Source organism: Mus pahari, chromosome 9 (assembly GCF_900095145.1).
Source record: "Mus pahari chromosome 9, PAHARI_EIJ_v1.1, whole genome shotgun sequence".
Lineage (NCBI taxonomy): Eukaryota > Metazoa > Chordata > Mammalia > Rodentia > Muridae > Mus > Mus pahari.
The window spans coordinates 92,131,948-92,150,037 of NC_034598.1; the positions used below are offsets into that span (position 1 = coordinate 92,131,948).

General features: G+C 46.3%; 2 protein-coding genes across 6 annotated transcripts in view; both read right to left on the reverse strand.

The window, feature by feature from the left end:
• The window catches only part of Txnrd1 (thioredoxin reductase 1), a 40,015-nt gene extending 24,273 nt beyond the window's left edge, over positions 1-15,742 (reverse strand). Inside the window, exons 1-2 of one of the 4 annotated variants that reach the window (XM_021204699.2) lie at positions 15,640-15,742; positions 14,336-14,442 (exon numbers count right to left, since the gene is read on the reverse strand). Coding sequence is in view for 1 of the 4 variants with exons in the window: in XM_021204698.2 (XP_021060357.1) it covers positions 877-1,182 (306 nt within the window). In the remaining 3 variants the exon portion in view is untranslated. Of the gene's footprint in view, positions 1-876; positions 1,183-14,335; positions 14,443-15,639 lie in introns of those variants that run through there. The other 3 variants (XM_021204700.2, XM_021204698.2, XM_029542241.1) reach the window with 3 other exon arrangements.
• Positions 6,606-7,987, reverse strand: Eid3 (EP300 interacting inhibitor of differentiation 3). 2 transcript variants are annotated; one of them, XM_021204702.2, is made up of 2 exons: positions 7,761-7,987; positions 6,606-7,691 (listed from the first exon to the last, which is right to left on the reverse strand). In XM_021204702.2, the coding sequence occupies exons 1-2, from the start codon at positions 7,839-7,841 to the stop codon at positions 6,624-6,626; spliced, it is 1,149 nt and encodes a 382-aa protein (XP_021060361.1). In that variant the 5' UTR covers positions 7,842-7,987; the 3' UTR covers positions 6,606-6,623. The 2 variants fall into 2 exon arrangements, with proteins under 2 accessions (XP_021060361.1, XP_021060360.1); XM_021204701.2 differs by having other exon boundaries at positions 6,606-7,649; positions 7,704-7,987.
• Positions 15,743-18,090: the final 2,348 nt, after the last annotated feature.

Here is an 18,090-nt window from a genome sequence, read left to right on the forward strand (position 1 = left end):
TCCACCTATAGGGAGGGGGACACCTGCCATAGCATGGTTGTACAAATCAGAGGGAAATTGCGGAGTCAGCTTACCACCTTGGTAACAGGCACCTTTGTCTCACCAGCCCCGCTTCCTAGAGTTTTTTAAACTAGGTTTTAAGTCAGGTTCCCCTCACTTTGAAGAAAATAAAACACAAAAACACAGAACTTCTACTGAAATTCTCCCAGTTGTACACAGTGAAGCTACTGGGTGGAACTGTTCAGCATGGCTTTAATAGTGTCGGCAATACAATTTAGCAATCACCTTTACCTTGCCAAAGACAGATCAGTGGGCTAAGTCGGAAGCTAAGGAGGAGTCTGGTTAACAACAAACACAGTAATGTTAAGACAGCAATTATACAGTTGGCTGAGAATGTAAGACTTTTTATTACATCGTGTAGTTGAAAGGCAAAAATCTAAAGTCGCAGAAAATTCACCAACCAGTACTGATCTACAGGCAAACTTAGAAGTCTATGCCTCTACAAGGTACTTTATAGGTCTGGGGGTTTTGTTTTTGAGACAGGGTCTTACTATGCAGCTCTGGCAGCATATAGACCTGCCTCTGCCTCCCAAGCACAAGAACTAAAGGTGTGAAGCACCAGGCTCAGCTTCAAGCCCGTAAGTGTACTGTACCACCCAGCCCTTGCAAGAGATTTTAAACAGGCAGGACACATGGGACTCTCTATAGCTAGCTACAGTCTACAGTGGGTTGGAGCACTGTTTTAGCATCACACTCATTGTTACTTTATAATAAAGCCCTGAGCTAATGAGGGTAATGACAGAAAAGTCAGCAAACACAGTAAAAACGTTTTTTAATCCAGCTTTACCTTTAAAATCTAAAAAGCCATGAACTTACCAGCTCAGACTGCGTATTTTTTTCCTGCCTACTATCAGGTGTGGAGGGTGGAGGGCAGAGACAGGGGTCAGTAGGACGGGGCGTCTGGGATGAGGAGGGGAGTGTCTTGGAGGGACGTGAGGCAGGAAGCACAGCCCCACGAGTGCCCCTCAGCAGCACACGGGGCACATGCGGTGGCCGGGGGACTGGAGGGAGAAAACCTGGAAACCAGCAACAGTTAGGGCAAGTGGGCGCCACCCAGAGAGTCTGCACAAAGGTTCTACCTCGAGAAGCTGGGAAGCACAGCCAGCAGTCATCAACTGGCATGGTGACCAGGGCTTCTCCTTCAATGCAGGGCACTGTGGGGGGGAAACAAGCTGGTAGTGACAGTCACTCAGATCACAGGATTAGGTCAAAGTAGTCAGATAAAAACAGTGTGACTCCTCCCTAGGAAGTGACCAAGAGCGCGAAATCTGTTGGTTTTAAAGGGTAGACAAAAAACTTATACGGATGTTCTAATAATAATAATAATAATAATAATAATAACAACAACAACCACCACCAGCACTGTGAGGCTGAGGCAGTACATTAGCTGTTGAGCTTGCTGTTCTTGCAGTCTCTGGTCCCCAGACACCAGCACTATCATGCATGCATATACACCTCCTTTAAATAAGGGGCACAGGTATGGCTCAATGGTTAAAAAAAAACAAAACAAAACAAAAACAAAACACTAGCTGCTATTCCAGATGACCCAGGTTCAATTCCCAAGCACCCACACAGCAGCTCATCATTGCCTAAAACTCAACAGTCACTGGGGCACACAAGTGGTGGAGACACACATGCAGACAAACACCCGTACACATAAGGTAAAACTAACTGGTCGCACTTGTGTGCTTTTCTTCACATGGTGGACAGAAGCATAGAAACACAGGCACAAAATCAACCCTCATCTGCATCCCAGAACCATGGCTGAGCATAAGCTGTGACAGACAAGCCTATGGATATGGAAGATAGCACAAAGAGATGCTACTGGCACTGGGGTCAGCATTTTCAAGCACAGGTCATGAGAAAAGGAAGAGGAAACACCAGCATTCTCACTCCCATTCACTGGATGAGTACCCCGTGATGTGGGACATGACTCCAATCACGATCCCCGTCTTGCTGCACATGGTTGCTTGCATCAGAGCAGAGTGGCGCATCCCAGACAGACCCACAGCATTCTGAATGTCAGAGGAATGAATGTGATCTGTACTCATTCTTAAGAGACGGATCAATATCAGCAAGTAGAGGCAGATCTAGCCTAAAGTAAGCTGTTTGAAGAAACTGGATGCAAAAGATCTTCGATGGAGAATTCTGGAGAACTTTGAAGTTGTCACAAATATGTCTGTCCTTAATTCACTCAGATAAGAGAATCAGAGGGCTATAGGATGGCGGTTACACAACTAGACTAAGCATTTGTTCTTTGAGGAAAAAGCTATTTTAGAAATCAACTTCAGTTACCTCAATGGACAACAAAGGAATCACATCTGAAAGCCCAGAAGTAAAAATTTACTGACTTAAAAGATGAACTGTTATCATCTCAAATTCCTTTAAAGTGCATGTTATTAGGGCAGATGGGGACACAGGAGAACAATACAAACCTCTTGCCCCTGGAGCCAACCTTTTGTGACACCTAAGCAGCAGACAAGTGAGAACAGGTGTATCTCCAGCACCCCCACACATCCTAAAGGGCCACGCACGCTGTCTCCCAAAGGTGTCCAGTGCTCTTTCACCAAATTCTGAACGTGGATTGAACATGGACTTCTACAGATCAAGCATAAAGTCAAATTGTATCAGCCGGTTTTTAACAACCGAAGGGTCCTAAATCTATGAGGTGTAACTGGCAAGATGTGGGCATCTGAAGCATTTAGCGGAGAATTGAACTGAACGCTATACTTTCATATATAAAAACTGAACTGGTCATTAGCTCCTGTTAAACAGTGTCTCCCTCAAAATGTAATCAACAGTTCCCTAGGAGAGATCCTGATTTTAGGATAGCCAAACCTACTTTGGCTGGACATCCAGACCCCACGACTCCATAGGTAGTGTTGTCTAAAGCCATCGAGTGTCTGACAATTTACTACAGTAACAGAAGGGAACTATAGCACACTCACGACACTACATCATTTCCTGGATGGACAGGACTCCACCACTCTGCTCCAGTACCCAGTGCAGTACCTGGCATAGTGGGTGCCCATCAGCCATTGAGTCAGTTACCAATGGGCATATCACAATCAGTTGGTGATAGACTCCCCCAGAACAAGGTAAGGAAGTGCAAAAGTACAAGACTCGGAAAAAACAGACCACTAGAAATGTCAACACGCAGAGAGATGGCACTGTGTGATTGATTCACTGACTGAGTGTTCACAATGAGACAAAATACTGTACTAGACATGTTTTGTGTATGTTAAATCCCATCACGGGGCTGGTGAGATGGCTCAGTGGGTAAGAGCACCCGATTGCTCTTCCGAAGGTCCAGAGTTCAAATCCCAGCAACCACATGGTGGCTCATAACCATCCGTAACAAGATCTGACGCCCTCTTCTGGAGCGTCTGAAGACAGCTACAGTGTACTTACATATAATAAATGAATAAATCTTTAAAAAAAAAAAATCCCATCACATCCTCACAAAAGTTAAAGTCAGATGTCATTTCTGTTTCAGACAGGCCTAGCTACCTATAGTAGTAAACTTGCCCACGCTGGTGAGATGACTCAACAGATAAAGAAAGACACCAGACACCAAGCTCAACTTAATTAATTCCTAGGACCGATACGGTAGAGTAGGAAACTGACGCCCAGAAGCTGTCCTCTGACCTCCAAATAACCATGCACATCAAATAAATGAATTGATTAAAATGTAATGGGAGTCAGTAAAGGTGCTTGCTGTACAAACCTCATAGCGACCGGAGTACAGCCCAGCTCTCACAGGAAACGGACCTGAGTACAGCCCCAGCTCTCACAGGAAACAGACCTGAGTACAGCCCCAGCTCTCACAGGAAACGGACCAATTTTCAAAAGCCTTGCTTTCACGGTGACACACATATTTAATCTCAGCACTCAGGAGGCAGAGGCAGACAGAACTCTTGAGGCCAGCCTGGTCTACATGGTGAGACTCTCTCAAAAAAGGGGACAGGGGTGTCTTTTCATTTACACACACACACACACAAGCAGGTACATAATGTATACACACATTCACATACATCACACTCGCATCTTTTTACATTTAATCTCTTTCTCTTTCTGATATAGATATCATACCTAGTAACTACACTTAATCATAACACTTTTCTAATTTAATCCCATTATATTTTCTTAGTTGTTGAGTGTTCTGTGTGCATGTGTAGGTACCGCATGTGTGCCTGTTACTATCAGAAGATGCTTTCGGATACAAGTAAAGTGTGGCTACCGAGCTACGTGAGTACTGGGAACTAACATCAGATCTTCAGCAGGAGCAGCAGGACTCTGGAAGCATCTTTCCTGAGTCTTGACAGTGAACTTAAGAGGAGGGTGGAAGAGAAGCCGCCACAGGTTAGGTGAATTCAAGAGAGCATGGCCCCAAGGGCTGGCCAATTGAGTTAAGAGCAGCTCAGATAAAACAAAGTAACAACTAGGGGTTATTGATAGGAAAGTACATTCTAATAGTATAGAGGGGTAGGTATCTATCTGCCCAGCTCTTGTGCTGTTTAAGGCTTACTGTAAATATAAAGGTTGTGTGTCTTTTATCTGGGCACTGAATGATCAAGGAAGGGTAGGAGTTCCATATTGGGATCAAAACTTTCTACAGCAGGGTTTTTACCTGGTAAACCAACAACTGAGGTCTCCAAGTTAGGGCTGATATGGATCATAAAAGGTCTTTTTTATTCAATAAAGTTCTAACTTTAAAACAAGTCCATAAGATCCCCCACTACTTTTACCAAACCGTCTCATTTTAAGGTATTGACAAGCAGCTCTGCAATTTGGTTATTTTCTACAACTCATCTATCACCCAATTCTCTTTCCAAAGGACATCTCTTGGAAACCCCAGGATGCTGCTGAGATGCCAGGAGTGGAGCAGCAAGGTCAAAGGATGCTCCTTCATCCTGAAGGGTGGCCAGGGCTGGGAAAGGTTTAGCACTTCATGTGAGGAAAGGGGTTTTGGGCTTTTTCCTGAATTCTCTATGCATTGCTGGTATAATGAACATTCTCCACACAAAGATCCTGGTACCATTTAGACTTTGGATTTCCCTCCCCTGAACCACTACAGACTTAGTAGGAAACGTTACTATAAGCGGAACAAAACCACCACCAGCCACATGAGTGGCAGTGCCTTTCCACCAGCAAAGACTTCATTCAGGGCATGTCCACTGTCTTTTCTGGAATTACTTTCATAAACCAAATATTCTACATTAACCATCAGATCATTTGCACGCACAGAGAAACCCCACTAGGTAGGGGATAGAAGCTAATGCAGGATTCATGCTAAGGAAGCACTTAATCGTGGAACCACAACCCCAGTGATCCTGTGATTTACACTCTGAAAACCACAAGGTACCAAGAGAAAGAAAAAATAAATAAATACAAACATCTGCAAAAGGAGTTCCTGATTTACAATATCCACAGCACTGCTTCCTCTGATGAGATCTTTCAGAAGCAAAAGGCTACATGCCAGCCCAACTACTCCAATCAGCACCTTGTTTCCAACTTAAGTCCACAAGAAACTGGGCATGTGGGGCATAAGCACCAGGGGTGGATGGAGACTTCTCGCTAGATAGGCCAGGTACAGAGCAAAACCCCTGGGCCTTTTTTTTTTTTTTTTTTTTTTGAAAGCAAGGTTAATTGGGACAAACAGAGTTGTTACATGTACAGAGGGACACTCTGCTAGTAAAAATCATGATGACACTGAGTGGTGAAAGATTAGCCAAAGATAAGGCTTGCAGCTGGGAGTGATAAAAAATATTGTCTACCTCTGAACACTGGTGAGGGCAGGGAGGTTCCAACCTGCTTCACAGTCAGGTGTAAATTTTCTATAAATCTGCACAGCTCTCGTGTCGTGACTTGTCTCAATTGCACAGATCTGACCTTGTTTTCTTCCCTAGAATGCCTTCTCGCCCTGTGTGGTGAGAGGCAGTGGCAGGTGCAGGCAGGTCACTGTGAGCTCCAGGACAGCCAGGGTTCCATGGGGAGACCCTGTCTCAAAACCAAGCCAGGATACCTCCCCTACTATCTACTCTGGGCCTAGCTTTCAAGACTTAACTGCTTCAGACTTACACTTTCACACACACTTTCATTAAACTCATTTATCAAAAACAACGTTCAGAATACAGAGATCCACTTTGTGAAAGGAAGCATGTCACCTGGGACTTGCTAGTCTTCATACTACTGACTTCTTGTCTTGTTCTCACTCTTGCCCCAGCTTGGTGAAAAGCCCCCTTACCCTTAGTTTGCTGTGTCAGAAAAAGCAATTCAGTATCACAGTGAGTTCTGGTTTTTCTTTTTAGCAAATTGGTTAATTCTTTCTAAGAAACTCAGGAGCTTACTGAGTGTCCTATGTATTTCAAAAAAAAAAAAAAAAAAACTTTCCCAGAAGCATGATAGTGAACTTTTAAGATTACAACCTTATTAGCTTATCCAGTAAAATACACTGCACAGTAGACAATTTCATTTGTTCTTAAAAATAGTTTACTAGTTTGTGTTTCTATTTAGATTCCATTTTGCAATGTTAGTTCAAGATACACTATGAATAAAAATCTTTAATATGAGGTTTTGATCATAGCCTCTGAAATTTCAAAAGTGGAGACAATATTTTTCCAGTCCTGTAAACTCAAAGATATAACGCCTTGTTTCCTGCTGTACAAATAGGACTCACTTTCTTCATCCACCTGGCTCACATTAGTTGGTTCCAGAATCGGCAGCCTGTCTTGGTCAAGCCTTATTCTTGCAAAGCCATCCCTAATAATAAAAGACACATAGAAGATGTTCTCCACAGTGCGAGAGAACGAGTTTGGATCAATCACAAACTCAAAGTATGATACTGGAGTATCGGGGTACTTTTGAAAGTAGGTTTGCAGCAATCCCAAGATTCTCTCAACTTCTTTTTCTGTCGTCTCCTGATTAGCATGCACATCCAGTTTCCTCAACTTTGTAGGCATATCTCCACTTCCTTCCAGTTTGCAAGCTCTTTTGTGACGTCCAAGCCGGGGCTTTCGTGCAGAACGTTCTGCCTTAAATGACCCAAAAATGAAGTGGAACGTTTCGGCTTGCAGCATCCAGGAGGATGCTTCCTTGTGCAACATGCCCCAGAAGGAAAGAGCCATGCTATCATCGCAGTTGCCAAATCCCTCACGCTTCTCTTCCACACAACTGAAGCCCACAAACACCAGCAGCAAATCGCAGAAGGCGATGGGATTAAAAAAGCTCATATCGGAGTTTAGCTGCTTCGCCTTCTCTTTACCCAGATCCGAGGCCAAAACCAGGAACTGGGCGTCGAGGGCTGCCTCTCTGGTTCTGCTCACTCCATCAAACAGCACATTGGCTTCCTCCAGGGCCTCAGTCAGTGAGTCGCTGGCCGTGTTCACAATGTCCTCGCGGTTCTGTTGCACAGTGTAGATGAGCTGCCGGTACTGCCTGCGGATTTTGCGGCACTTCTCTCGATCCACCGCCAGCTCCAGGAGGTCTGGATGCATGCAGGGGGTCTCGGGGCTTAGGTCATCGGAGCTACTGTCTGAGCCTTCCTTCTCCTCCTCCTCTTCTTCCTCCTCTTCTTCCTCCTCCTCTTCCTCTTCTTCCTTCTTCACTGCCTCTTCCTCCTCCTCCTCTTCCTTCTTCACCACCTCTTCCTCCTCCTCTTCCTCCTCCTCCTCCTCCTCCTCCTCCTCCCCCTGCTTCACCAGGTGCTGCCATGCCAGGCTCCGGACCAGCTCTTCTCTTTTCTCTCTGCCTCCAATAAGGAAACATTTTTCTTTAAACATAGTGGTGGTGCGCAGGTAGCAGCTCTCCAAGGGCTACTATCAACCGTAGCGATGCGATGCGATGCGATGCGAAGGCAACTGAAAGCCGATTCGATGGCAACTGAAAGCCTATTCGATGGCAACTGAAAGCCGTTGGAACAGAGCCTCCTGCCCATGCGCAAGCGACCCCGCCCCACAGCTCACAGAGACCACACCTCCAGCACAGGCTCTGGCAGAAGCCCAGCATTCTTTTTTGCCTAGAGGGAAGTACATGCTAATTCACACCATGAAGGATGCTTCTCCCCTAACCCCACCCCCACTACACAAAAGCACGATCTCAGAAGCATCTCCACTCAAGGGTGGAAGAGCAGTGGGCAGGCAGGATTCTTCAAGGGAGCTGTTCATCTGGAAGTCTGCCAAAGGCTAAATGCTTTTGTACAGTACAGAGGGGGTTAATCTGAATCCTACAAGATGAGCAAACTATGAAGAAGAGTTTTAGTACCATCTCGTACCACCTGTGTTATCACCCACTGGGTAAATAATACGCTTTGGGAACCACACACCAGTGACCCATTGAACAATTAAGTGGCTGGAGTTATCAGTGCACAGTGATTTAACAATGTGAGGAGTGTTTTGTTTCTAAGTTCAACTTGCGCATACCCAACTCACACCACAGAAAGCTTGACCTGGGGGGCACACTCCGTCAGTGACAGAGTGACAGAGTTCAGCAGCACCCACAGGGTACCTCATAACCACTGCCTGTAACTCCAGATCGAACACTTTCTTCTAGCCTCCACTGGCAATCATGTGTGCATGCACATACTTTTAAAAATAAACCTCCGAAAAGACAAACCACTCAACGTGAGCGAAAGAACCAACTCCACAAACTTGTCCTCTGAACTCCACACACGGACCATGGCATTCACGCCTACACACGTTGTCCTCTGAACTCCACACACGGACCATGGTACTCCTGTCTAAGCATACACTGTCTTTAAAACTTGACATACAGACCATGGTACTCATGCCTAACATACTCACAATACTCATTTTCAATTTTTTTAAAACGGGCTGAAGGGTCTGGAGATATGCACGGTTCAGAGGTTAAGAGCACTTGCAGCTCTGCCAGAGGACTGAGGCTCACAACTTCCTTTAACTCTACCTCAAGGAATCCAACCTCTTCTGGCCTTTGCAGGCACTGCTCACACTTGGGATACATTCACACAAGCGCAGATACAGGCATTCGCATAATTTAAAATTTAAAAGTTGGCTGGAAGAAAAGCCTGTGCCCCAGTCTTTATCTACTTAGTATTAACTCAGACAGGTGCTAAATCTGCAAGCCACCACTGTCCCTCATTTATAAGATGGGAATTATAATATATAGAATAAAAATTATATAACCAGTGGTTTTAACTACTGAGTACATACTTACTGCATTTATTATACAAAGCAGTGATTTTTTTTTTCATTGTTCTAGGTTTTAGGAAAAGAAAAATATTTTTAGGCTGAGGATGTACATACAGGCCTCTATACTCAACGTGCACATATCCACATTTAAATGTACAAATGCTTCTGTAATTTCCATATACTTGAGTTTCCTCATTTACAAAATCAGTCTCCTTCATATTCCACTCTGTGTAGTCCTAGCTGTCCTGGAACTCAATCTGTAGACCAGGCTGACCTCCAATGCACAAGAAATTCACCTGCCTCTGCCTCCCAAGTGCTAGGATTAAAGGCATGCACCACAACTGCCCACTGCCTGGCTCCTTTTTTTTTTTTTTTNGGTTTGTATGGGTATGCCCCCATATGTATGCTTGGCCCATAGGGAATGGCACTATTAGGAAATCTGGTGTTGTGGAAGGAAGTGTGTCACTGTGGGGCAGGCTTTGAAGTTTCCTATGCTCAAGCTATGCCCAGTGTGGCACACAGTCAGTCTCCTTCTGCTGCCTGCAGATCAAGATGTAGAACTCTGGGCTCCTTCAGCACCATGTCTGCCTGGACACTACCATTCTTCCCACCATGGTGATAATGGACTGAACCTCTGAAACTGCAAGCCAGTTCCAATTAACTCTTTTCCTTTCTAAGACTTTGCCATGGTTATGTTGTCCCTTCACAGCAAGGAAACCCTAACTAAGACAGCATGCATTTTCTAGTGGTGGTGTGGATTGAACCCAGGGCCATGGCAAGTCAGGCAATCCCTCTGTACCACTCAGCTTACCCCTAAGTCCTAACAAAAGTATTTTAAGTGTGTATGTTATCATGCAGATCTGTGTCAGAGATAACAGGGTAAGGCCTAGCCTAGTGCTGACAGCACAGTCCTGGTTAACTAAAGTGGCCTCTTTCTTTCTGACAAAGACTCCACCTGCACTGCACGCCAAGCTAAAGGCACTGTGACTATCAGATACAATTCTAAGTTGTTTCCCAATGTGCTAATCAGAACCAGTTCTGAACAGCTCAGAGTTTCGTGTCTGACAACCCACCTTCAATGAAACCAGAACCTTCAAAGTTAACTCCCTTAAGTGAATCTTTATGTCCCAGCCACTTCAAGAATATCTACGGAATGAGGAGATGAGTGAAGTGCTAATTTATAGAATGCATATGAAGAGCTAAAGGACAAATGAGAGATGGATAAGCGTTTTATCCTTCTGATGTGGTAGGCACAGGGGAATGACGTCTCATCCTGTAAGCTTCAAATGAATGGCCGTCCACTCCATGCCAGCAGTGTGCTAGGACTCACAAGCACAAGACTCAGAGCAGAGCAGGCGTGTCTCAGAAGTAGTCAGCAGAGAAGTGAGCGAGGCAGACAGTTGTTGGAGCCCAGGCTGAGATAGACCAGGCCTTTGACAGCTCTCACCTAGTAGCCAAACGGTCCTTTGTTAAGGGCTGTGCCACTCCCTCATTCCCAAGGTTGCTCTAATCTCTCTCCACCCAAGACTGCCCTGGGAATCATTTGATCTCTGCCCTGAGATGACACCTGGGGCTGTCAAAAGGTATCCAGCCAGAGTTGCCCAAAACAAACACCCTGGAAGACTTCAGAGACAGGTGCCAGGACTCTGAGATAAATCACAGGAAGGTTCACACCTGCAGTCAGCATCCCCCCCATTTGTCCTTCACTGTTTCTTTTGATCATGCTTTAACCCCTCCCCATCTCCTCTCTCTGTATGCCTTAAAAAGTGGGCTTTTAGCCTTCAATAAAGGAAGCATAGTCCCCCCTCCCTCTCCCTCACTCTTGCCTGTTCCCCCTTTAGGCTTGATCCCCCTCAGAACCACGGAATAACTTGTCCCGTGGGCCAGGAAAGACAGTGAGCTCTGTAGGCAGGTGGTCTGGCACGCAGCCCTGCCTCTGCCTGGTAGCCAGCTGTGTACTCCGGTAACTATGGAGGTCTTCATTTTCTTACCTTACCTGCAATACTGGATGCCACCATATCCTTCACCAGGCAGTTGTGAGAACTTAGAATCCAGCTCACAAACAACTGTTACTGTCAGTACTGGGCATTTCCATTTAGCTCCGGTTACTAGCGTACCCTTGAGAACACAGGCACATAAAGTAAGCCTACCTTTCCACATTCATAAGCAAGCCAGAAAATTATCTCCGGCAGGATTCCTTCTTTTCCAGAAAGAAGGATTTGTAGGGTTGCTGTGGGAACTACACAAGTAGCTGGCCAAACAATGCATTTCTCTAAAGAGGTGCTCACCTGGAAAGGTGGGTCTGGACAGGAACTGAACGAACCCAGCAGAGCAGGGAAATCTAAGGAACTGCAGGTGTTAACTACTCCCAGCTTACAGCAGCTTGGGAGTAGAGATGATGTAAAAGAAAACCAGGCTGGCCCTGACCCAAGAAGGCTCATGACAACTGAAAAAGTGAGCCCTTTATCTTGGAAGCAGACCAGGCAGCAAGAAGCAGGCATGAGGAAGACGGCCCTGGGCAGGGAGGGAAGGAGGGAGAGCTCTGGGTGGGAGGCCTTAGAAGCTTGAAGTGATATAGACAAGAAGAAATGAGCATCCTTCTTTGATGGCTAATCAGCTAGAGGCAGGCTGTGGCTAACCTTATAGGGCGGGCTTGAGACTGCCTGCCCAGGGACTGACCACAACTGGGCTCCATCTGCTTGGATGTGAGTCTGCCTCACTGCCTGCCAGTTACCTCTTCTGTTATTGTCTTAATGGAGCCAAGTCTCATTCAGCCAGTTGTTAATCTTATCACCACGATACTACTGAAGGCTTAACTATGGTAGTATTCCAATGGGTACCTTTCCACTCACTGAGCCCGCTCTTCTCTGTGGCATCAAGAGAGGCATTTACACAGGCAATTTCAAAACTCTGGAATCAGAGCCACGGAAGGAGAGAAAGAGTTGTCCCTTGACCTTCACACATACACCATGGCACACATGCCCACAGATAGATGCAACAAAAAAATTAAAAACCTCTGGAAGCCTATAAATTCTGGTCCTTGTAATCTCAACTTAAAGATAAAATAAAATGCCGCCAGACCTGGTGGTACCCTCCCACAAATCCTAACACTCAAAAGGGCAGAGGCAAGAGATAAATGGTAGTTCCTCGGCCAGCCTAGGCTACATAGTTAAGTTCAAAGCCACATGGGGTCTACATTGAGAAACTGCTTCCAAAAAAGAAGAGGAGGAGGAGGAGAAGGAAGAACAAGAAGAAAAAAGGACTACCTATGAATATAGTGGTAGGACACCTGCTTATGTGCGAGGCCCTGGGTTCCACTCCCAGCATTACCCACTAAAGGCTGCCCTGAGGATATACCTCTGTGCTAGAGCACTTACCTAGAATGTTTACAGCCCTGTTCAATCCTGGCACTTGCACCAAAAAAAAGGAGGAAAAAAGCTCCCCCTTAAGAAGTCAGCTGTGGGGGCTGGTGAGATAGCTCAGCAGGTAAGAGCACTGACTGCTCTTCCAAAGGTCCTGAGTTCAATTCCCAGCAACCACATGGTGGCTCACAACCATCTGTAATGGGATCTGATGCCCTCTTCTGATGTGTCTGAAGGCAGCTACAGGGTACTTATGAATAATAAATAAATTTTGGGGCTGGAGCAAGCGGGGCCAAGCAGGGCTTCAATTCCCAACAACCACATGAAGGCTCACAACCATCTGTACAGCTACAGTGTACTCATATATTAAATAAATAAATAAATAAATAAATCTTAAAAAAAGTCAGCTGTGCCCACTGAATCCTTCCGTAGATCTCCCTCTCTCATCTATAATGTGCTCGCTGAGGCTAGCAAGTGGCTCAAGACTCTCAAGCCAGTCAGTCACCTTGCCTGTTCTGTCTCTGTCCACTTCTTTTTTTTTTTTAACACTCATTAAAACCAGGAGAAAGTAGGACACAGAACAGCTGGTTTACTTAAGCTCTATATATGTAGCAAATAGGAAGTACAGGTTACAAAGGACACTCATGGCTCGGAAACTATTTTTAGAGAAACACTACAATAAAGTTCATCCCAAAGCTTATAAAGGCATTTTTTTTTTAACTCCCATCCCACTGATGTTAAAAATCAAGAGCGGAGGATAAGGTTATGGAGAATCAAATGATTGTAACTTCTCAATATACACTTACAACACAGGCAGAGCTCCCACCCCCAAGACCACTGCCAGGTCTTTGTAATTTAACTTGAAAACTGAAGAAGGTCTGAGAGGAGCAAGTGCTTTAACTGAGGGTAAAGCCTTTTATCTCCCTTAATTAGTTCCCACCCATTTGCTATTCGCCTTTGAAGTCTAGTTCCATTCCCTATATTCACTCTTCAAAAATGTTTCTTGTAGAAGACTAAATAAAAATACAAAGTAATTGTTAATGTTCTTCTTAATGACACATACATCTAAGTGTTTTTAGCCTAGCAGGCCTCAGGTTTACTAAGAAAGCAAATGTTTCAGTATATTTTACTTTTGAAAAATCACAGCGGGGCTGGTGAGATGGCTCACTAAGGGAAGGCGCTTGCTACCAAGTGTGGAGACTGGGGTTTGATCCCCAGGATCCAAATAGGGAAGTTCAGAACAGACTCCACAATGTCCTCGACTTCAACACACTGCCTGGTGTCTCATCATACATGTTTGCAATTCTGCAGGCTGTAACCCCTCCACCGAGGGACCAGAAAAAGATGCCCAGCATACTTGCCACAGAAGGGTAGATCTAGATTCCTTTCTATCCACTCAACTCTGAGCTAGATAAAGAAAAGCCTGATGGGAAACAAGTTCAACCCAGGGGACTCCTGGTTGTTTCCCGGAGCCTGTGTTTCTTAGTACCCCATGCCTCTGAGAATTAAGAAGAAGGTGATGGGGCGGCCTGGTAAGGGAGGAAGGGGTAAGCATTTTGTCTCAAGACTTCCCCATGCTATTCACCCTGACGCTTAAGAATGTAAGAGGGAAAACCCGAGCAAAGGGCACAAAAGAAGAAATGGCTTGGCTTGGCTTGGCTCCTCCCGGTTCAGAGATCTGAGCACGTGGGACGGCAGCCTGCAGTGTCCAGGCCGCCGGGGATCGGGGACCAGCGCAGCTCCTACCTTTAGGGCTGGACCATGGCCGCCCTCCACCAGTCGCGCCTTCAGCTGACTCGCCGCCTCCCACGGCCTCTCCGCTCGCCCGCGCCGCTGCAAGGCCCCGCCGCCCTCTGTGGCACAAAGCAGAGCGGCAGTGAGCCTTCCTCCGGGCGGAGCTTCCGGGACGCCACGCGTCCTCGGTCACTCCCGCCCGTGGACTCCGACCCGCAAGCAGCCGGGCAGGGCTAGACTCCAGGACCACCAGAACTCAGAAAAGCTCTGCAGGGCGGCTACAGACACCAGCCTCGCGGCCACCTAACACTAACACTGCGTGGTCTTTTGATCGCTGCGCTGGGTGAATGCAACACCCAGGGCTTCCTGGAATCTGAAACCGCGGGCAAAACGAAGGCCCACAAAGACGCTATCCATCCTCTCTGGATGACATCAGAGGAGGATGGTCCTATTTCACAAAGGAGTGAACTCGGAAAAGTCTGGGACTATTAAAAAGGTAGCCCACAGCTGAATGAATGTGTGTGTGTGTGTGTGTGTGTGTGTGTGGTATCAGTATATCATATATAATACACTGACACCAGCACTTAAAAGCATATTCAGTACTAGTACCAACAGTGAGATACATATTTACACACAAAGTGCTATATATAAACATTTAGTCTTCACAACTGTACTTTTAGATGTATTACCATATTACCATGTCCATTTCATAGGTAAGGGAAACCGAGCTACATATTGTCAACCAACTTGGGCAAGTTCGAGCTGCCGGTCAACACTGGAGGCGGGACTCAATCCAGGCAGGATTGTCTCTGCTCTTTACTAGCCTGCACCGCCTCCTTCGGTTAGCTGTGCTGTAGTCCCAGCTGCCCGGTTTAACTGCCTGGGTCAAGAAGGGCAAGCCACTTGGAAACATGCGATTGACAATTCCAAGGAATTTCGTGGGGCTTAGGAAGTGGAAACATTTGTAAAGGCATGAAACTCCTTAAACTATGTACATATTCGTCACAGTATATATATATATATATCAAGATCACTGCTCTACAAAGAATACCCACTTTCTCTGGTAGCTTGCCAGGCACCAGCAGACAAGGGCCAGACTCAAGTCCTCATATCCTGAAGCTTGTGACCCGACCTGTCCTCTGCACCCTTCTAAGAGCTTACCTAGCTTGTTCCCAGCCCGCTCAGTCACACATTAAACGATCCTCTCCCGGACATTTCCAAAGCACCACCCCGGAGCGATGCTCCCAGGCCCGCCAGCGACCGTCCCGGGAATCCCAGGTCCTCAGCGGTCAGCTCCACGTTGACATAGAACTTACATGAGCAAAGAAGAAGACACCAGCTCTTCTCGCCCCGCGGTGTCGGCGTCCCGCACCTCCCGCGTGGAAGCGAGGCCTGACGGAAGCAAACTGAGGATAAAGAGCTGCGGGTTCCTAGTGGCTCCAGGAAGCCACGCCCTGCTCTTAGTAGGCGGGCGAACTGCTCGTGTCAGAATGACAAAGCAAAAATCCAGTCCCCGCGCAGCCCCGGCAACCTGTGCCTGTTGTCCCCGCAAAGTGAGAGCTCCTAATTGGACGGTACAACATACTCGCTGCTCGGAACCGCCCCCCCGACCCAAAGGCCGCGGCTGCTATTCAAAGAATGTTGGGAACCAGAACCGAGTAAGAGTGTGGAGTGAGTAAGCCGGCTTCAGCCCTAAGGCGCTGCTATCTACACAAACTTGAGTTAGTCACATAAGGAACTTTAAAAATATTGACGCCTGGCACCCGTACAGACGTTCTGGTGCCCCTGGCACTGGCTGTGTCCCTGCAAATAGTTGTTTTCTTTAAAAAAAGAAAAAATCCAAAAGTTAATCTAATTGACTGCAAAGGCAGTGACCTAAGGGAATGGATTAGTCAAGTCTGGTGATTCTCTTAAGGAAGTTCCCTGGTTTTTAAAGCTATGTCTACATCATCCTGAGTAACCCTGAAAAGAAATGACTAATTCCCCTTACAATACTTCCTCCTCGTCCCAATCGGGCTTGGGGGTTCACCTTAAGGAAAACAGTATAGTTAGCACTTGGCACCCCACCACCAGCATCGACCCACTGTGGGGGAGAAAAAACAACTAGGTGAGAGGTTGCTGGCTCCTAACAGCCTGAAGCCATGCCTCCTGAGAACTGGGTGGCCTCCCCACATTCCTTCTAGGCTCTTCAAGGTGAAAGTAAGAAGCTTGCATAAACATACACACACTGTCAGGCTGACCAGACACTTAGCCCACACTGCCCACTGCCCATTTAATGTGTGTGTGTACAAGCAGTGCTTGAACCAGAGCAGCCCCTGATTCTCAAGGGTCAGGACTGATTACAAAGTGCCTAGCTCTAAGGTGCACACATAGTTAAGGACCAAGGGATGGAAAATCTGATTACCCCTGGCTCCCCAGCCAAGCTCTGCAAGCTCTGTTTTACCATATCTCAGGTACTCCTCATAGGAACAGTCCATAAAGGAAGGTCGCAAACACCCACTTCTTAAAAATACAGACAGTGCAACTTGTTTCAAGAGAATGACAGGGTAGAGAGAGGCTTTTTTCTCACTAAGTTACAATAATATACTAATGCCGTGATTATAGGATTCCAATAGCTTGACACTGAAAATGTCTTACATGGATGGGTCAGAAAGGGATCATGGTTGAGATTTTTCTTTTTCTTTTTTTAAAGATTTATTTATTTTATGTATTCGAGTACACTGTCACTGTTTTCAGACACGCCAGAAAAGGACGTCGGTTCCCATTACAGATGGTTGTGAGCTACCAACCATCTGTAGTTACTAAGAATTGAACTCAGGACCTCTCGAAGAGCAGTCAGTGCTCTTCACCACTGAGCCACCTCTCCAGCCCCAGTTGAGCTTTTTCTAACAGAAAAGACCACGTATGCCACTGCAACTCTCCACTGCTCTTAAGATAAGCAGACTGTAGCACAAGTGGCTAAAACAGCTTTCCTGTTGTGAGGAGATGCAGAGCTCTACGCTGGTCCAGTTTAGACGATGCAGTCCTTACCTTTCCCCACAGCTCAGGGGCTGCTCACTGTCTAGTCAAACACCTTAAATGGCTTTGGCTGTGCGTGTTCTTATCCTTCTTCCTTGGGAACCAGTGTCTAGTCTGTCAATATTCATTTGAAAAGTCCCCTCCTCTGGGGGGGGGTTCCCACTGAGGATTAACTGTCCCTCCCTCTCTGTGGCCCCCAAGTACCTAATAATTGCACATCTTCTAAATCTATCCAAACTTTCGAACAGCAAACCCTTGTTTGATTTCTTCTCTCTCCAGAATGTGCTATCATAGCCCAGAAAACAATGGAAAATCCTTCTGTTTTTGAACTGTCATCTAAGCTAAGACAGATGATAGGGGTCCTACTGCATCAACAGCACTATAAAACACCCACCTATAGAGAGCACACTCAGGTACAATAATCACTACTCACACCTTCATCTCTCTAGGGCCCCTTGAGATCAAGGCTAGGTTTCTCAATGGTCCAGACAAGGCAAGACCCATCCTTGTTTGGAGAGGTTTGTTTGTTTTGTTTTGCCAAAACAGGGTTTCTCTGTGTAGCCCTGGCTGTCCTGGAACTTGCTCTGTAGACCAGGCTGGCCTCAAACTCAGAGATCCCCTTGCCCCTTGCCTCCCAAGTTCTGGGATTAATAAAGATGTGTGCTGCTGCCCCCCACCCCCACCCTCTGACTAAGAACCCCTGCTGTTAGTGCTAGCTGTCCACATAGTCTGCACTCTACTTAGGCAGC